We start from the raw sequence: 19,979 nt of genomic DNA on the forward strand, positions 1-19,979 counted from the left end.
CAAGACATTGACCACGTGTCTCATAACAGAGAATCACCTTTTAATTGGAGAAATAAAATAATAATATTTGAGGCCCTCAATACTACTGAAAGTTCTTTATTGTGCACCAAACAAGGATCCATTAATCTCCACAAGGTTGCAGCAGGTTTACGTGTACTCCCACTGCAGGATCATTAAATCGCGCTTGATCTAGCCATTACTTTACCATCTGGTGCCGTTTGAGCGTTCAGAACCTGCGACGATTCTGCCTCGTCAAGCCCATCCTCGCCTTGTCATCACCACGATCATAACAAGACTGTTCAATATGTAACTCTAAGTAGGACTCCATGCTCCTGTCGCCGCCTTGACACAAATACCGCATAAGCTTTTTTCCGGTGGTGACGGCGCCGTGTTCCGACTGCTTGAATGTGTGCCGTAACTCACCGCGCTCTAGTGAGAGGAGAAAGACATTTCCATTGAACCGTTAGAGCCTATTTTGCCTCAAAAGGTGTGCGGATGTCAGCAAAGTTTAGTATCACATTCTGATATTGATTTTGTGCTTATTGAGATCGATGAACTTTGCACTGAGACGGTGTTATTGGTTGGATTCGAAACTTCACTTTGTTCTTACAACAGTGAATTGAGAGTGGGTGTCCAATCCAATTGGGTTTAATTACATCTTCTGGCGCCGGGTTTATTTATGTGCTTGTTTCCGTCCCTGGGTTTTGATATATAACCGCCATCACTTTTTTGTTTTCATCAGCTTTTTCTGGGGTATTAAAATGGCAAAAAGGGGGAGAGGATTGAAATGTTTGCTTTTTATTTCGGCAGATTTTTGCAGCACTTGTTTAGCTGAAGTAATTTTCATCTTTTTTAGGTGCACCCTGCCATTCTTTGGATTACTGGTTGATCTTCAGGAAAAAAAAAATTATGCCACCTCATTTTACAGGTTCCCCGCGACCCTAATAAAGATAAGCGGTACAGCTAATGAGATGAGATGAGATTTTACAGGTTGTTCTAACAAAAAAGTTTTTTATGCATGTTATTACTTTATTTTGTTTTAATATTTTAAAATAAGTTTTTAAAAAATTGACCCATAAGTTATTTTAAACAAGTCATTATTACTATTATTATTATTTTTTACAAACCACACAATTTTTCAGGTTTGATTAATCATTTAAAATATAATGACCCAGTATTTAGGATTAGTTATTTTAAAGAAGCTGTATAAAATTTTGAACTGCGTCATCTCCTGGTTTTTGTCATTATTGCAGCTTCAGTCAGCTCGTTCATTATGTGTGTGCAAGTATGTGAATTTCATAGACGCGATAGAAGAAATACTCTTTTTTTTTTTCCATCTTTCTTTGGGTTTGGGGTAGCATTTGGATTCTACTTGATAGAAACCTTTTATTACCTTCACCATCTTTATCCTACACGAACAAATCAAAACAAGACAAAAACCAGGAGGGACGAGCATGATATCACTCTCCGTCACTTCCCCCAGCCACATTGGTCTTACCTAATGTGTTCCGCTCCAAACAGCTTTGCTAAAAGTAAGTTAAAGTAGATAGGCGCGGTGAAAAAAAAAAAAGATAACGGCCCTTGAACTCGTTTGGGCATTGTTAACAAATACTTGATGGAGAAAATACATAACTCAATTTTTTGAGGACGCCTTGAACGAGACACCCCTCTTTTAAACAGATTGACAAATTTTCCAAATTATTTCAGACAAAATCATTAAATTTTTTGTTTGCTGTGAATACAAACATTAGAGTCCGGAGGGGCACTTTGAAATTAAATTTATTATTATTATTATTGTTTTTATTATTTAAAAGTGTGGGGGTTGTTTGAGTTATTTTAATCAAATTTATCACATTGTTATTCAGCAATAGTCTTATTAATAGAACCTAGACCTTTCAATTGGTGTGAAAAAAAAATCACGTTGTAAAAATACGATTTATTTGTGTCTATGTATTTGCTCAACAAGATGCTCCATGATCAAATGAAATCATAAATTGCTTGGTCTACACTTTTTACGAACTTGCGCTCTTTCAAGTGTGTGTCTGTGATTGTGTCCTTGGCTGTTGACCTTTAAAGACGTTTTGGCATTCATAAACCGTACAACGTGAGATTTGTCGACTCTCTTTTCCCCTGCAGGTCCACTTCCCGGACGTGGAGCGAGTTGAGTGGCTAAACAAGGTAAAAGAAGGGAGCCGCCGTCTTTTCAAATTATCCGCTCGAGCGAAGCCAGGACTGTAAAGTACATCGCAGAGGCTTTCATTAATATTCATGTTCTGACTTTCATTCATGACTGCGGGATTCCAACCTAGGCGAGCAACAACTGTGCATAGAGGGATGCACGATAACTGTTTTTTTCCTACCGATAACCAATTAAATCCTGCTAATACATAATGTGCCAATAAACGCTATATTGAGAAAAAGAAGCTCACACAAACTATCATTATTTTTAGTCAAGTCATGTTTAATTTTATAGCCTTTAAGTCTCAAAGGACTGCACAAACCATCATTACACCATTCCCTGATCTGAAAACTTATCTCAGGGTCGGAAAAAAACTGTAAAACCTCATAGCTTCCTGTTCTAAAATCCTGACCAATGCAACAGGTTTAAGATGATGGCATACATCAGGTCCGAATGCCGCTATAATGGCTCGAAATGCATGCACCCCGCAACAACAAGGCTCATCCTTCTCCCTAAAAGACAAGAATACAAGAGTTTAAGGTCAACATCACTCATAAGCTATTGACTATAAGTGCATTGTAAGCCAAGATTTAAACAATTCCACAGAGGTTGCAGATTGAATCTCAGAAGGCAGGGCATTCCACAGCACCAGGGCACCAATGGAGAACCCCCCTGAACCTGCGGATTTCTTCTTGGCTTTTAAAATCGCTAGTAGACCAGCGTTTTCCAAGTGAAGGCCCTGAGCAGGAACATAGAGGGAAATCAAATTAGAAAAATATCAGTTGAAATGTCCACGCAAAGGTTTGCATCATTCCTATAGAACAATGGTTCCCAAACTTTTGCAGGCTGGCGCTCCCTTGGCTCCCCAATGAATTTCTAGCGCAGCAATGATTTGGTAAAGGAGCACAAAGCATATGATACAATACACTCTGTTTGTGTCGAGTATAGAACATTGACATAGTGTCAAAATTAAAACACTCATTATCAGACTTGGTTGGGCAGATGTCAATCAAATCTACGTTCACTCACAAATGCAAGTGTGACAAAAAAGAAAAAAAAACATTGTGAAACTGAATGTATGTATGGATGTATGTATGTATGTACAGTTTGTCACTAAAATTAGTACAGCCCTCACATTTCTCCAGAGATTTCATTATAATGTTCAATAGAACATCACTGATAAAGAACATCGCTTTGACACAATGAAAAGAAGTACGTAAAAAAAAAGGCAATGGCTTACTGTAAAGATATAATTTGGTTTGATAAGACAAAGATTTATTTATTTGGCTCAGATGGTGTGAAGCATGTGTGGCGGCAACCAGGTAAGGAATTCAAACATGTTTGTGTCATGCCTAAAGTCAAGCATGGTGTTGGAAGTATCGTGGTTTGGGGCTGCATAAATGCATCTGGAATTGGGGAGTTGCATTTCATTTAGGGAAAACACAAACTCAAGCATGTACTGTGGAATACAGCAGAAAATGATCCCCTCCCTCCAGAAGCTAGGTGGCAGCCCAAAGTTCCAGCCCGACAATGTCCTCAAATACTCTTCTAAGATGACCAATGTTTTTTTGAAGGGGCTAAGAGTAAATTAAATGGACTAGCCAAGCATGTCTCCAGAGCTAAATCCAATAAAAACATTTTTGGGGCATGCTCAAGCGGAAGGTAGAGAAGAACCAGATCTTGAATATCGCTCAGTCATGTTGTCATGGAGGACTGGAAGAGCATTCCAGTGACAACTTGTGAGGCTCTGGTGAAATCCAAGACCAGTCGGATTAAAGTGGATCTGCAAAATCCTGGTGGCCACACAAAATATTGAACTTCCAGAACCTTTACTTAAAGGTGTACTCACTTTTGTTACCAGAGGTTTACCCTTACCCTACTGAGGATAAGCGGTGCAGATAATGCATGAATGGATGAGGGGACTTTTTGTTTACACTGCTATATAAGCTTTACATGGACTACCTTTTATTGTGTCAAAGCGACGTTTCCTCTGTGTTGTTCAATTAAACATTATGACGAAATCTCTGCAGAAATGAAAGGGGTGTACTCACCATTGAGCCATGCGACTGATTATAGCAGAGCTCTTTAGAGTTTCACGCACATTATGAAGAGGTAGAGACAAGACATGACCATGTTGTACTACTGATTATATAGAATATAAAAATGTTCTTAAGACAAAACAATCATGACAGCCTGCACATATCCTGAGTCTTTTAGCTGATTATAGCAGAGCTCCCCAGTGCCTTACATACATTACAAAGAGGCAGATAGGAGACACAACAAAGTTGTGCTACTACTCCTATAGAAAATTGAATGTTCTTAAAACAAGAGAATCACAACTGCCTGTACCTCCTGAGCGATACGATTGATTTTGGCACAGCTCTCCAGTGCCTCGAGGCCCATTACAAAGAGGTAGAGAGGAGTCACGACCAAATTGTGCTACTACTCCAATAGAAAATCTAAATATTGTAATAACAAAACAGTCACAACAGCCTGTAAACATTATCAGCCATGCAACTGATTATGGCTGATCTCTCCAGTGTTTCATGGATATTATGAAGCGGTAAAGAGGAAACACGACCAAGTTGTGCTACTATTTCTATAAAAAATCTAAAATTGATTCTAATAAGAATCATAAATGCTTTGAATCTTTCTAACAACTAGTGTCGGATGATTGAATATCATAGCATGGCGTCAAGTGACTAATAATCAGCTCTTATATTTCTATTGGGTTGATTACTGTGACGTCATATTCGGCAAATATTTGATCAATAACTTGCAGGCCAATGAGTTTGTGCATGCCTAACATACGGCTGTGGATTCACTTAATTTTTTTATTTATGAATACTTTTGGGGCGTTTCAGACAGTGAAGCAGATGTGGCCCTACATCTGTAAATACGTGGAGAAGGTGTTCCGAGACACGGTGGAGCCAGCTGTTAAGGAATCCAGTGCTCACCTCAGCACCTTTCGCTTCAGCAAGATCGACATCGGAGATAAAGTGAGCAGCCTTAATGGCTACGTTTAGTGCAGCAGTTAAAATGTGATGTTTTTTTGTGATTGGGTTTGAAGCTAGAGGCTGGGTGCAGGCGTTTCTGTTCCTAGTGCATGGTGTTTTTCCACACAAGGTTTCCCTGTGCCTCCTTGCATTCGGGGTATGCTGGGATTGATTTGATGTTGGGTTTTTCCTTGTTTGTAAAAGGAATGTTTTTATTTTACACGCTAGTTTGAGTTGCATTTTCATGCATGAAATGTACAACTAAACTTATTGATAATTCTTCATAATCAATACATTGAATCTACCATCTATGATAAAACATAAATTTGAATGAATTTCTAAGGCTATTTTGCCATTTTATTAGTATTTTATCCATCAATCCATCCATTATCTGTACCGCTTATCCTCAGTAGGGTCGCGGGGTTGCTGGAGCCCATCCCAGCTATCTTCGGGCAGTGGGCAGGGAACACCCTGAACTAGTTGCCAGCCAGTCGCAGAACACACGGAGACAGACAATTCACTCGCTCATTCACAGCCAGGGACAATCTGGACCGGCAAATTAACCCGACATGCATGTCTTGCTGGATCCCATCCCAGCTATCTTCGGGCAGTGGGCAGGGGACACTCTGAACTGGTTGCCAGCCAGTCGCAGGGCACACAGGGATAGACAATTCGCTTGCTCATTCACACCTAGGGACAATTTGGACCGGCAAATTAACCTGACATGCATGTTTTTGGAAAGTGGGAGGAAACCGGAGTGCCCGGAGGAAACCCACGCAAAGCCTTTTTGGGGTGTATTTTGGCCTTGTTTTATCATCATAGGAATTCCAGTATTGTACTCAAAGGCATTTCATTTTTTCTCAGTTATATTTATTGCAATTACTGAACTATGATGATGAAGGGAGTTATTAAAAACAATGCAATAAGTTTGTTCAATTCATTTATTTCATTTAATTCTGTTTTTTCTCAATAATATTTTTGTGAAAACATTATTAAGTCTTACTTTTTGTGTGTCTTATTGATACTTACTCTAAACAAAATGTCCAATATTTTATTTTAAGACATTTTTTTTTGTAATTTCTATGTATTGTGGCTTTTTAAAAAACAATTATAAAGGTAGTTTTTTAACTAATTTGAGCACTTCTACTGTCTACATAATTAAATTAAAAATGTTGTGATTTCTTGAAGATGTTCTTTATAGTAAATACAGATATTTTTCATGAATATATTTAGTAATAACTGATATTTAAGAAAGGGCGGCACTGCGGCTGGGTGGTAAGTGCGCAGCCACACCCTGCGGCGGTCCTCCCTGTGTGGAGTTTGTATGTTCTCCCTGTGTCATGTGGGTTTCCTCCCACATTCCAAAAACGTGGATGTCAGGTTAATTGGCCGGTCCAAATTGTCCCTAGGTGTGAATGAGCGAGTGAGTTGTCTGTCTCTGTGTGCCCTGCATCTGGCTGGGAACCAGTTCAGGCTGCCCACTGCCCGAAGATGACTGGAATGGGCTTGAGCACCCCATTGACCCTACTGAAAAAAAGCGGGGTAGGAAATGGATTGATGGATGATATTTGATTAAATTGGAATCAAGTGATTAGCGCTAGACGTCCAAAAGGACTCAGAACTTTGGAAAATCTGAAATAGAAATTTTATGTTTGTGTCTCAGCCTCTCAGGATCAACGGCGTGAAGGTTTACTCCGAGAACGTGGATCGACGACAGATTGTCATGGATGTACAAATCAGGTAATACAACAGTAACAAATTCAGTTAAGCTAGTTAGCAGGCTAAGGACTTTTCTCACCCTCGCCACCAAGTCTTTGACCGGTTGCCCTCTGGCAGGGACTATAGGTCCCTGTTAAATATTTTTTTCAATGGCTCATCGGAGGGTTTGACAATTGACAATATTGACAACACAAATTATAGTAAATAAAGTACTAATAATGAAAAAAATGTGTTTGATGCCATATCTGTCCCCACTGTCCCTTTGTGCATGTACAACAAAAAAATTCTACTACAGAAATAGGGTGAAAATACTACAAAAATGCTACAAAATAAATATCAAATTTAGCGCTTGCAGCCTGCGACTCCAAATAATTGCCCACCCCTGGTGTACAGCATCATCCTGTTCTTCAGAGATGAGCTGGACCTCTACAATGACGCTGTTTGTGTGACAATACATGGACAATTCATTAGTTCGCGCTTTGGTTCACTGCTGATTCACTGCCTAAGATTTTCTTTGTGCATTGTGTTCCGCATTCTGATTGTCTAAACAGAGGAAGAGGCTTTCTACCTCCAAAAATCTGGACCTCTCCACCCGCTAAACCTGCGCAGGAACCACAGAGGGGTTCTTGGCGCTCCCTAGTGGCTCCCTGGTGCTTTTTCAAAAATGTTTGATTTCAGTAAGACAGAACTGGAGGGCAAATACAGTTTTCTATAACGACCACAATATGGTGGCAAAGTATCATAAATTAAAGTGGACCTGGTCCTTAGTCCATAGTTGTTCAATAAAAAACAAGATTTTTTTAAAAATTATAATTTGACAGTACTGAAGTTATTTGTAAAAAAGAAAAAACAAATAAAAAAACCTTTATTGTTTCGAGGGGGTTCTGCACCCCAATAACCACGACACAGAATCTTGATTTTGTTCTGAATTTGGAGCACTATGTCATTAATATTTATTCTGACATTCTAATATTTTTCTCTTTAAAGTCTCTATTACATGTTTACCTTTAAGAGTCATGTCTAACCTGGTTGCATACAATGTTTAGCACATCGATTTTGATGACAATAAAGTCCATCCTGTTCTATTATCTTATATTCTGAAGGCTAAGATGTTCTGACGCTAACAGACACCGTCTTCTTGCCTCTTTCAACAGCTTCATTGGTAACACAGAGATCGACGTTGACATCAAACGCTACTACTGTAAAGCAGGGATCAAAAGTATTCAGGTCAGGTGCTTTCAAAGATTTCCTCGCTTTCGTTTGACCTGCAAGTTCCTCCTCTGAGATCATTTTTCATTTTGTGATTTCCAGCTAGGGACTTTCAATCACGCAAACTCCGTAGTTTGTTAGCTAACAGTATACAGTACCTCTAATCTGATGATTTATGTAGAGATACTTGTTTTTTTCTTCGTTAAATGCTAATGGAACTCATTTGTTTTAGAGGTTAACATTTGCTTCAGCAAATTGGCCATCATACTACTAAATGGTATTTACGCTGGCTTATTCTCCAATCTTTATTCTTAATGTGTTAACAATAGTGTAAATTTGTTTTCACCATCAAAATATTCCAATATCATAATGATGCTTTAGTTGTCACTACAAAAACTTGGAATTTAGCGGTATAATAAAATAACTGTTTTAAGCAAACTTTAAAACAAAAATATAATAATTTGAATTAGTGTCAGAGGGCTGGGAGATGCGCTGCAAAAATAAACATTTTGCAATCATTTTCTTGATTATTTCCATTTTAATCTTTTGTTTTGTTTTCATTAAAATTTAAAAGGAAATAAAAAGCACGTATTGATTCGTTTCAACAAATGTTTCCATTCTGGTATTTGCATGACTCACCAAATTTATACACTGCAGCAAAGAAAAAAATCTAATATAAACTTAAAAAACAATCAAACAAAAGAGTATTAATCCTTGCTCAGTATCAGTAACAGCAGCTGGCGTCCTCCCCGGTGATTTAATCCCTTTTAATTGTTTTAATTTGTTATAAACGAGAATGTGGAGGATGATGGCCAGATTGTGTTACCAAGCTAGGATGTGAAGTGTGTGTTTGTGTGCGTGTGCTTAACGTGTTCCTGTTGTAATATTCAGATTCATGGCGTGTTGCGTGTTCTGATGGAGCCACTACTGGGCAATATTCCTCTTGTTGGCGCTCTTTCACTGTTCTTCCTCAAGAAACCTGTAAGTTTCATATTTTTATTGTATTTTCATTACATCACCCCTTTGTGATTCAGTCAGGAACCCACTCAGGGTTGTGCAGAAGCAAAATGGAGAAACACTGGTTATCACAGCAAAAAGATGTATTTTATTACGCAGGGTTCGATACACAGAAAGCCAGGTAGCGAAGCTATAATCGTGCAGGCGAGGGGGTCAGTTTCCCAGTGATTCCAAATAGCAAGGGAGACGTCCAAGAGTTTGTTAGGCAATACTTGTGATCCAAACTAGCACAGGGCCAAGGGGACAGAGTGTTTAACTAATTAGGAGCGGGGGTCGTGATTGGAGGGGTAATCAAGACAAATGACCGCACCGGTGATGAGGAAATTAGCACCAAGAAGTGAGTGATCAAATAAGATGAGCTTAAGCAACATACACATAAGCAGGATTCAAAGTGCAGGGTTGTTTTCTTGGTTTCCCAGATAAACCCCATATTTTGAGAACACAGTACACATTAATGCATTTAGAAAAAAAAATATTTATGCAAGAGGGGGCATACAAGGGGACACTGCGGCCAAAACCGCAACAACCTTGTTTATTATCAGTCCTTCCTAAAAGCCATATCGAAAACCGTGACCGTATGTAGCCCGAAGGCCATAGTTTGCACCCCATTGGTCGAATCTGAGAGGATTGGAGGACATTTCAAAGCTTGCCTGATAATTCAAGACCTTTTTTTTTCATTCCTTCCAGTCACACATCGTAGTTCAATCTTCACCCACTCTTCCGAAACATCGTTAACCAGCTCGTCGGTGATAAAAATCACATTTCTGACCGATTTAACACCAATTGAGAGCACCCAATGGAGTCGTATAGCAAAGCTTGTAATAGATGGCCCTACTTATTTGGCTTTGCCTTGGAATCGGTAAATTTCCGAAAGCTTGCTTAGCATTTTGCAATCCCATCGTCTATAGGTGGCACGAGCCAAGTTACTGGCTTTCCAAAAAAGCTGTGAGTGCAAAACACATATTCAGACCTTAAGAACTCCCATAGATCAGTGCACTTAATATGTCGTATTATTGGTGTGCTTGTCGACATAAAACAGTCCATTAAACCGAAATTAAAAATAACTTCTACCCTAGTATAGTGCATTCTGAAGGGACTGTGTGTATTATTAAGCAGCTCCTAGTGGTAAAAACTCCATTCATTTGAAAAAAAAAAAAAAACTACATTGTTATCATATGTTTTTTGAATAAAATTACAAAATTTTGTGCAGGCTTGGGGAGTAACGGAATACATGGAACGGCAAAAATAATGTTGGCTAGCTGTTTGGATTTATTTTCATTTTGTTTCTGTCACATTTTATGTTAGTTTTGCCGGAGATCAAAGAGATCAAAGCCAGGAGAGAAAGCTTACCACGTGTTGTGAGTCATAATTGTATTCATATTTAGTTTCTTTTGTCTTTTATTAGCATATTTGGTATTGGAGTAATCCAAAAGTAATTGAAAGTAATCCAGTTAAAGTAACCCTACCCAACCCTGATTGTTATATATGATATGCAAAAATTAATTAATCATCATTGTTGTGTAAATGATATGGCACCGAGCTAAACCACCAAAGAAGGACCGTGACCAATGGGGACGTGTAGTTGAAGTTTTAATTCCCTTCTCCGAATGGTGAAAACGCATTGCCTTGTTAATCTTTCAACATGGATGAGGATGGATTGAACATGCAACAATCCTATCAGCTATTGTCTGAGTCTTTGTTTATGCTGTGCTGGCGCAACCAGAAGTTACGCAGGGAACCTGAAAGTAGTATTATTTTACAACACTTTTTAACTTAAGGGTGGGCTGCGTAGTTTAAGGTGTCCTTAAGAAGTTGAAAGTTTGATATTTTCTCTATTAATTATGTTTTAACAATGCCAACTCAGTTCAAAGAGCTTTTATGCTTTGTTTTCCATTGCGCCTATTTGTTTTTACCTTTATTTTATCAGGCCTGTTCGGGGCGGAACAAACCCCCCAAAAGATGAAAAAAGAGGGGTTTAGTTAAGCGTGTATATGAAACGCAACATAATATGTTACTCTGCCGCCACCCCCAGGCTTAAAGTCATAACTTCAGGCTTAAATTTTCAAATGCCGCACCCCACCTTTATGCCCAAATCTTCTTTTTCCTCGCCTTATCCCATCTTAACACAAAACAATTATATAGACCACTTCCTGATTGACTTACATGCATTTTTTAGCCTTTTATTACATTTTAAACACAGCATCTTATTTATTAAAGAAAACCGATTGTCTTATGCGCAAAACACTCATATAAACGTGCATTAAAAAAAAAAAAAACCTAAGTCAAGTAATTTGCTTTTGTTTTATATAATTCCTCACCTAGAGGGAGCTCACATAAATGTAACTCTTATTATTGTTTCGGGTACCATAAAAACCTTGCTAAAGGTTATTTTTAATGTTCTTTATCATAAATGACTGATGGTACTTGTGTTGTAACAAAATCTCAACGTTCTTTTAAAATATTTATTATTTAGTAAAAAAAATATGAATGTTTTTGTTGCGGCTCATAAATTAATGACTAATATAAAATTTCAAAAATAAAAAGCAATTGAGCCATTTTGGAGGCCTTATCAAAACTATTATAATTTTTTGGGGGGGATTGGAGGTTTCAATATTAGATTTTTTTTGTACTTTGGAAAATAAAAATCTGAAATGTTTTAAACATATCTTTTGACAATTTTAATGCCAAACTAGTCACTAAATTGTAATTATATTATTTTGAATAATTTTATTTCAATAAATAAAAATCTTGAAGAAATAAACTGATTTTAAATAAGTATATTCCGAGAATTTTATTTCACTTGATTCATCGATAAATCGGCAACGTTAATTAATCGAATACTGAAACACTCCTATGTTGAATCCCTGAAATTAGATGAATAGAAATATTTTTTTAAATTAATTAAATCATCCAATTGAAAAAAATCATCCATGCATTCATTGCAATGTTTTAATTTGTTCTAGTCAATAAACCAGCATTTTAAGGGCAGGGCAAGTGAAGCGTGGGCGGGGTGATTAGGAATAGCATGAAATCGAGTTCAGCAAGCGTGAGAATCGATCCTTATCATTCCCCTAGGATTTGCGCATCAATCACGGCCATGTTTTCCGTGCAAGACGACATTGTTCATTAACGTCTTTGCTTATTACTGCCCCGTGTTTCATGCTGTGAATGAGGCTCAAGGGAGGGCCACCTCAGTTCTTATTAACAATTAAAACAGCTGTTTTGCAGTGGGAATTTATGCCCCGCTGTCCTTCTCTAAGCTTGAATGATTTTTTTCTAAATCAATTCATGCGAAGCTGTTGCTTACCGTATTTTCTAGACTATAAGGCACACCTACAAAGCCCAAATAGGCCAGAGATTTGAAAGGGCGCCTTTTAATCCGGTGTGCCTTATATACCGGAAAATGTGTTGGCTAAAATTTAAAATGCACAGAAATAATTTATCCTGCATACGATAACTGTTCTGCCTTTGATAAACATATAGAGTGGTCTTTAAGTACCCTCTTGTGGTTAACAAGTTAATTTTTGTTAAAAGGATACAAAAAAACTCCCGCTAACTTTGAAACACTAATTGCAAATCCCCCTTTGTTGTCGCTTTGGACAATAATTTGTGATTATATATTAAAATTATATTGAGATTACTTGAATGAATATTTTTGTTTATGGTAACATTTTGTACAAAATTACTTACTCTTGTTTGAATTCCTGGTGAATGATACTGCATGTAATTGTTCTGCCTTTGAGAAACATATAGAGTGGTCTTCGATTGCCCTCTTGAGCTTAGCATGTGAATTGTTTTTTATTAAAATTAATATTTATTCAAATTAATACAAACCAGATGTCCTAATGTTTATTCATGTTCTATGAAATAAAACCACCAAAGGACCTCCAGGGGGTGGCGTCCGAATCGCTTTCCCGGCGACAGCTCCTTGTTTCTTCTTTTCTCGGCCGTGAGTAGAAGGCCCCTCGGCAGTGCCTGGTTTCCTATCCTGGCGACGAGAAAAAAGCCCCTCGGCCACACCTGGTTTCCTATCATGGTTTCAAGAAGGTCTGTAACCTGGCAGCGAGGAGAAGAGTCCTCGACTGCTTCTGGCCCTTTCGTGGACGAACTAGGACTTTCTTGCCACTGGGACATGGGCGGTCGAGGGTTCTTGTGCTTCCATGCTAAAGCAGGGACCAGAAGTAGCCAGGATACCCTTACCTCACCGCCAGTACAGGAACTTTTTTGCCGCGTGGAAAGGGACCAAATGCGATTAAAGGACCTTCTCCTCTTTTCCAGGGTCCTTTGGTGGTCGGGTCATTCTGTCACGTTTGCGGAGGTGGACCTAAATTTGGGGAAGCCAGAACGTGTGCTCAACAAGGGATGGTATATATTGACAAAAGAAATGGTCTTAAGACAACTAGAAAAGTCCGAACCAACACCAAAAACCAAAGATGGAAACAATCGGCAGGATGAGAGTGTCATGGAAATGCTTATGACCCGACCTCATATGCTGTCCAAATATCTTTATGGAGGGTAGGGATAATTAGGGACACGTGTGTGGATATTGGACTCACCTGTGCCCACTTCTAAAGCAGCGCCCCCTTTGTGAAGGAGGTGCACCAGGCTGTAGTGTGGAAAATACAGTATTTTCTGCAACAAAATATATATTACAATTTGAATGCATTGAATGCCTTTGATGGGTATAGACGTGCAAGATCCATTTGTGCAACAGTTGAGTTTGGATTTTTTCTTCTTTGACAAAGCAAGCAGCCCAAAAAAAAATCAACATGTCTGCCCTGTTCCCATTAATAATAAATACATGCAGTTAAGAAGCCTATTCAACCAAACGTCCCTGTAAGCCTGGATTGATCGATTCACGTCTCGCTTTTTAATAAAGCGCAGTTTCACGGGGCGATTGGCCTGAGCGAGCGTCAAGTCGTGAATGGAAATTAATTTGAATCTTCTCTCTCTCCGATGTTTATTGCAGATTCTCGACATCAATTGGACCGGACTTACCAATTTGCTGGACGTTCCCGGACTCACGTGAGTCGATTCTTAACTAGTCTGATTCATTGGTTTTGTTTAAGGGTTATTACCAGAGATACTGTTCTTTCAATTTGAAAGAAAAAATCTGAAAAACAAGATCATTTGAAGGTTTTGAATTAGAATTCAGAGTTGGTACGTTTGCTTGCAATCCCTGAAAATGACTGAATTTTAACATTATGTTTTCAAGGATTTAAAAGTGGTTGAATTTTGGGTGAAGTGCTTGTTAATGGTTGAAATTGTTGCCATGTCTCTCTTCAATTCAGCTTTATAATGACGCCGATATTGCTCACCAGTGGCTGCGCTTTGCTATTACATTCTTCTTACCTCGTGAATAACGGCAGCTGGCATTAGTTTGTATGGCATTGTCCTATAAAGCGTGCAGTTTTTTTTTTTAATAACGTGCCCTTCTGCCTGGTGTGTTTTCACATAATATAAAAATTCATGGCAAACGAAAGAAAAATTGGGAAAAAAGTGTCGTCCTTTTTTTTCACAAAACAACAGTTCAAAAATAACCCCAAATGGTCAAATATGGACCAATTTATTCCACCTATCCATCTTTTGGTTTTTAAAATAACCCAGTTGTAGGTTGTTTTTTTACATCATGACCCACTTCGTTCTTTTCCATGATTTGACAATTTTAATCCAAACTATGAGAACAAAATCAAGATTTTTGTCTAGCCCTTACAAAATAAATTATTTACTGTATTTTTTTTTTTGTAAAACAAGACAATTTCCGGAGCCATTTTATACAATATACGTAACCCTAATTATATACATACCCCAAAATAACCAAATTACACGATTTGGGGGAAATGTGTTTTTTTAAACAAAAAAAAAACCTTTCCCCCATTTCATGTTGAATGGAAAAACAAAAACGTTAAAAGAAAGAATTCACCATGGCTATGGTGTGTTCCTTTTTGCATAAAAAAAAACAGGAAGTTTGGCTAAATTACACCAAGTAATGGATGTTTCATCTAAAAGTTTTTGAATTATATCCCAAGCTTCTCTAAAGTAAATAAATATATTATCTGTATACGCGTGTCATATAGGAACATCAGGTTGGCAAAATTTGCAATAAGAACTTTTTTTGTTGTCATAAAAAAAGCTCGGATATGATTTCTCAGAATGACTTCGAGTCTTATTACACAGATGCAATATTGAGCCAATATTGAGCCAACACATCCTGGTCCTCGTGGTGCATTTATTGAACAAGTGTTCTTAAATTTGTCATAAAAAGGCTCGTAAAAAGTAGGCCTTTCATAAAACCCAAAGTATCCTTTTTTTCCCGGCAGGCAGGGGGCTGGCCCATTTGAGTCTCTGCAAAGCCCCCTGAAGGCCAGACACCAAAATCAATGAATCCAGATGAAAAGGAAACCAACAAAAAATGTCGTTCATTTTAAAAATGCAGTAACGTAGTTCTTCTTGGTTGTTTTAGTATTCATGCCAACAGGCAACATAACAAAGTAAAGTAGACCCCAGGGTAACCGCATCCCTACGTTAGGATATTTTCACAATACAATGTGGAATATCTGCCTTTTTTTACGTAATTTTTTCACCCATATGACATGCCTCTCTGTTATTGGTCGACGTCATATAAGATGCTGGTCTGCTATTGGCTGAACTTTATCTCTTCTTCGTTCAGTTTAGAATCTCGCCTCAAAAACGTTAATTTGTTATTTTGTGTGTCTCCAGTGAAGTGATGCCAAACATGAAGCAAAAACATGATAACCCTGGAAATAAAGCATTTGAAATAATATGGCACATACATCTTTACCTTCCCAAATATGAAAAATAACTAATTGACGATTGTGACAATTATTAATGAAGAGACGATTAAAGCAATGAAGTCTATTAAGAGCATGACAATCATTGCAAGTTCCAAAATTTGTTTTAATTGTATCAGCTGTATCCTTACCCCCTCTGCATCCACCCACTAACTTCACTGTACCAGTTTGAATCACGTCAATAAAATCATATTTTTCCTCTCATGTATATGTATTTATAATTAGATTTAATCATACCCACGCACTGTAATTTCTGGACTACAAGCAGCTACTTTTTTTGCTACGTTTTAAACACCGTAGCACACTTTTTTATGGGGGAGAAAACGGCGAGCTGCTTTTGCAAAATGCATATACTCTAAATACAAATCAACGAGGTTACCTCTGGAAACATTTACGTATGACACCCTTCGAGAGAAATTAATCCAGGGTTTTGCCGACATTGTCATAAAATAGATAACATTAGGGGGGTTAACAGTATCTTATTGATTATTTATAACGTATTCACGATATTTCAACTTTTTCACCCACAAATCAAGTCCTCAAATTCTACATCTGTGTTGGACAACAGTTGAAGTTATCCATAAAAAATGGTACTGTTCTCCCTCTGTATCATCGGCATCAAGGTCAAGTCCCTGAAGTTTCTTCTAATCCTCGAGGAAAGAAAACAAGCTAATTCCTTTTAGTCCATTACCGCGGAGACCACCAATGACAAAAACAAAACTACACATGTCGGTGTTGCAATCTGGCACTATTTTCACTATTCACCAGAATATGGTTGCCCATCGACTCGCATTCACGCATTCATTCACATTTTTCTTTGGCTCAGTAGTAAATATGTGCTTGTATTTTTAATCGCTATCCTAAACGGTCACATGATCCGAAAACACGTGACGTAAACAACTCGGAGCACAACTAAAAAAGTGACGCAGCCAAAGGAGTGCAGCAGGTGTGCGCTGGGATTAAAATGTAAAAAACGGACGTAAATAATCTTAATTCTGTGGCTGTTTAAGCCTGCTTCTTAAAGTCCGGTGCGGCTTGTCCAAAAGCAAAGTTGAGTTTCTTTGTTAAATTTGAGCATGCGGCTTTTAATCAGCTGCGCGTTGTAGTCCGGAATTTTCGGTATATAATGTAAGAGTAATACTCAGTATATACTATTGTGTTATTTTAAACTTTCCATCTGGGCTACCGGGGGTTTGCAACGCTCTAGCTAATTAACAATCTACACCTTAGAGTGGACGGGGGTTTACTGTGCGACTATTTAATTAGTTTATTGAAATAGATGTTCTACTTTAGTACCTTTGCCACCTCTGAGTAAGACAGACACACAAGTGTTCGCTGCACTGTTGTGGTGTCCTTTGTAAGGGTAGAAAAGATCAACGTAGCTTGTGCAATACAATACTCGAGTATGTGTGTGTGTTGTAGGAGTGGTCACGTGAAAGGAGGTGTTACCCGGTTGAAGGACAGTTCAGAAATAGGAGCGACAGCATGAGGTAGCTGTCATGTTGTTGTGCCACATGTGCTTGCTTGGTTGTGGTTGAGGATTAGTTAGCAAAAATATGGCATCCCAAACGTTCAGGATTTTTCTTTTTTGGCGACATTATAATTTAAATGAAATGGCAGCCATGGCGCCTGGGTGGTTAGTGCAGGGGTCCAGGGTTCAATTCCAGCTCCTGCAGCCTCCACGTGTGGAGTTTTCATGTTCTCCCCTTTGGTTTCCTCCTATATTTCAAAAACATGAATGTCATGATAATTGTCCATAGGTGTGAATGAGTGAGTGAATTGTCTGTCCCTGTGCTTCCTGCGACTGGCTGGCAAACCAATTCAGGGTGCCCCCCACCCACTGCCGGAAGATGGCTGGGATGGGTTCCAGCCATAAGCGGCACAGAAAATGAATGGTTAAATTGGTAGTTTGTTAATTCAAGTGAGAGAAAATAAAACATCCCCACACACAATTGTAGCTTTACCGATATGCACAGGTGGGTAGCAATGAGTTACATTTACTTGAATACATTTTGGGACGTTTTTTACTACTAGGAGTATTTTTAAATCACTATACGTATTACTTTCATTCGAGTAGATTTGTGAAAAAGAAACTGGACTCTTACTCTGCTACATTAGGCTACATTGAGCCAGTAACTTAAATGTATAGTCTATACAGGGTGTATAGCTGTAGCCTCACACTTATATACGGTATACCTGCATGTGTGTGTGTGTGTGTGGGGGGGGGGGGGGGGGTTGTATATATATATATATATATATAGAGAGAGAGAGAGAGAGAGAGAGAGAGAGAGAGAGAGAGAGAGAGAGAGAGAGAACAAACTGTATAGTGCAACTACACACACTTGTAATTTATTGTTGATGGATGGATTTGATTATTTAATTGAATCGTATCATAAGTAATGAAGAAAGATATCTTAATAATAATAACACGTTGATACAAAGAAAGTGTTTTTAAGTGTTTTCACTAAAAATGTTTAAAATCTGATTCATTAATTGAAAAGTTTTAGTATTACTCATAAGGATTATATTTAAATTTGATGAGAGAAAAAAAAGTAAATGTTGAAAAGTTAAAAAAATAATTAAAGAATGAAAATTTTTGAGTCAAATATATTTAAAAACTTCAGAAGTAATTAACGAAAACATAAATATTTAAAAAATACTCATTATAAGTAATAATAATAATAGAATCTGTTGATCCTATGAGAGAAAAAATAAGATATAAAAAATTATTATTATTTTTAAAAACTACCTAAATAATATTAATATATTTATAATAACAGAAAAAATATATCACCAAATACTTTCAACATTGTGAAAAATATTAATAAGAAATAATGATAATAATAAACTATATTAATCCGACGAGAGAAAAATAAAACATATTCAAAATAAAGAAATACATAACAAAATAAAACTATATACTACTAATGACACTATATTGATACCGACAATAAACATTTATAAATGAAATGAAATGAAATGAAATGATCTGCATTTATATAGCGCTTTTCAAGTCAATGACTTCCCAAAGCGCTTTACATTGTGCTTCACATTTCCCAATAGCGGTCGTGATCTGTGCAGCCATGCAAGGCGCTAACCTGCTTATTGGGGGTATTGGGGGTTCAGTGTCTTACCCAAGAACACTTCGACAAGTAACACGGACAAGCCGGGATTCGAACTGGGATCCCTTAATCCTAAAACGATCGCTCTACCTCCTGAGCTACTGCTATTATTTATTATATATTTACAGAAATCAAAATCATATGATGTGTTGATCTTATAAGCAAATCACTAAAATAATCAAACACACATTAAAAAAGTTCAAAAATAATTAGTGAAAAGTTACATTTACAAATATAATTAAAATATATTAAACATTGAACATATGTAAAAAATATATTAAAGTGCGCTCCGCGACTTGACCGAGGATAAGCGGTGCAGATAATGGATGGATCGATGGATATTAAAGTGCAATAAAACATAATCAATAAAAATATAACATAAAGACAGAAAATATTCCTCGAAAGTTGTGATAATAATAAAATGGGTTAATCCAAAAAGAGAACATTAGAAATCTAAAAATATATATACTGTAGCAATAACGATAACATATTGATTTAATGACAGAAAAAATATATTTAAAAATATACTTAAATCTTTTTTAAAAATATTCAGTAAAGATAATATAATAATAAATGGATAAAAATGCTTTAAAATTCTTAAAATAATAATTATGGTGAGTCAATGAAAAAAAAATGACAATATAAATGGAAATTTGTGAGCAAGGCACTTTATTCCCGTGCTAAAATGACATTAAGGGAGAACATTTATACCGAAGAGGGTTGAATCGACACATTTTATTCTTAAATCTTAATCTTGTTTATGGCGTTCCACAGCGGCCTTTCGGATAGCCTGATCGAAGACATCATCTCGTCTTATCTGGTCCTACCCAACCGGATAACCGTCCCGCTGGTTGGAGACGTGGAATTGGCCCAGCTTCGTTTCCCAATGCCCAAGGTGCTTCTGGAATGTGCTCATTTTTTTACT

The 19,979-nt window shown here is 37.4% G+C and overlaps 1 protein-coding gene across 2 annotated transcripts in view; it reads left to right on the forward strand.

Moving 5' to 3' along the window:
• esyt2b (extended synaptotagmin-like protein 2b) overlaps window positions 1-19,979 on the forward strand; it is a 58,720-nt gene that overhangs the window by 7,704 nt on the left and 31,037 nt on the right. For both annotated transcript variants that reach the window (XM_088321961.1, XM_088321962.1), the window contains exons 2-8: window positions 2,137-2,178; window positions 5,044-5,178; window positions 6,839-6,915; window positions 8,049-8,121; window positions 8,995-9,084; window positions 14,090-14,145; window positions 19,829-19,949. In XM_088321961.1, coding sequence (XP_088178087.1) covers window positions 2,137-2,178; window positions 5,044-5,178; window positions 6,839-6,915; window positions 8,049-8,121; window positions 8,995-9,084; window positions 14,090-14,145; window positions 19,829-19,949 — 594 coding nt within the window. The remainder of the gene's footprint in view (window positions 1-2,136; window positions 2,179-5,043; window positions 5,179-6,838; window positions 6,916-8,048; window positions 8,122-8,994; window positions 9,085-14,089; window positions 14,146-19,828; window positions 19,950-19,979) is intronic.

This window comes from Urocampus carinirostris, chromosome 18 (genome assembly GCF_059441175.1).
Source record: "Urocampus carinirostris isolate Australia breed hairy pipefish chromosome 18, RoL_Ucar_1.0, whole genome shotgun sequence".
NCBI lineage: Eukaryota > Metazoa > Chordata > Actinopteri > Syngnathiformes > Syngnathidae > Urocampus > Urocampus carinirostris.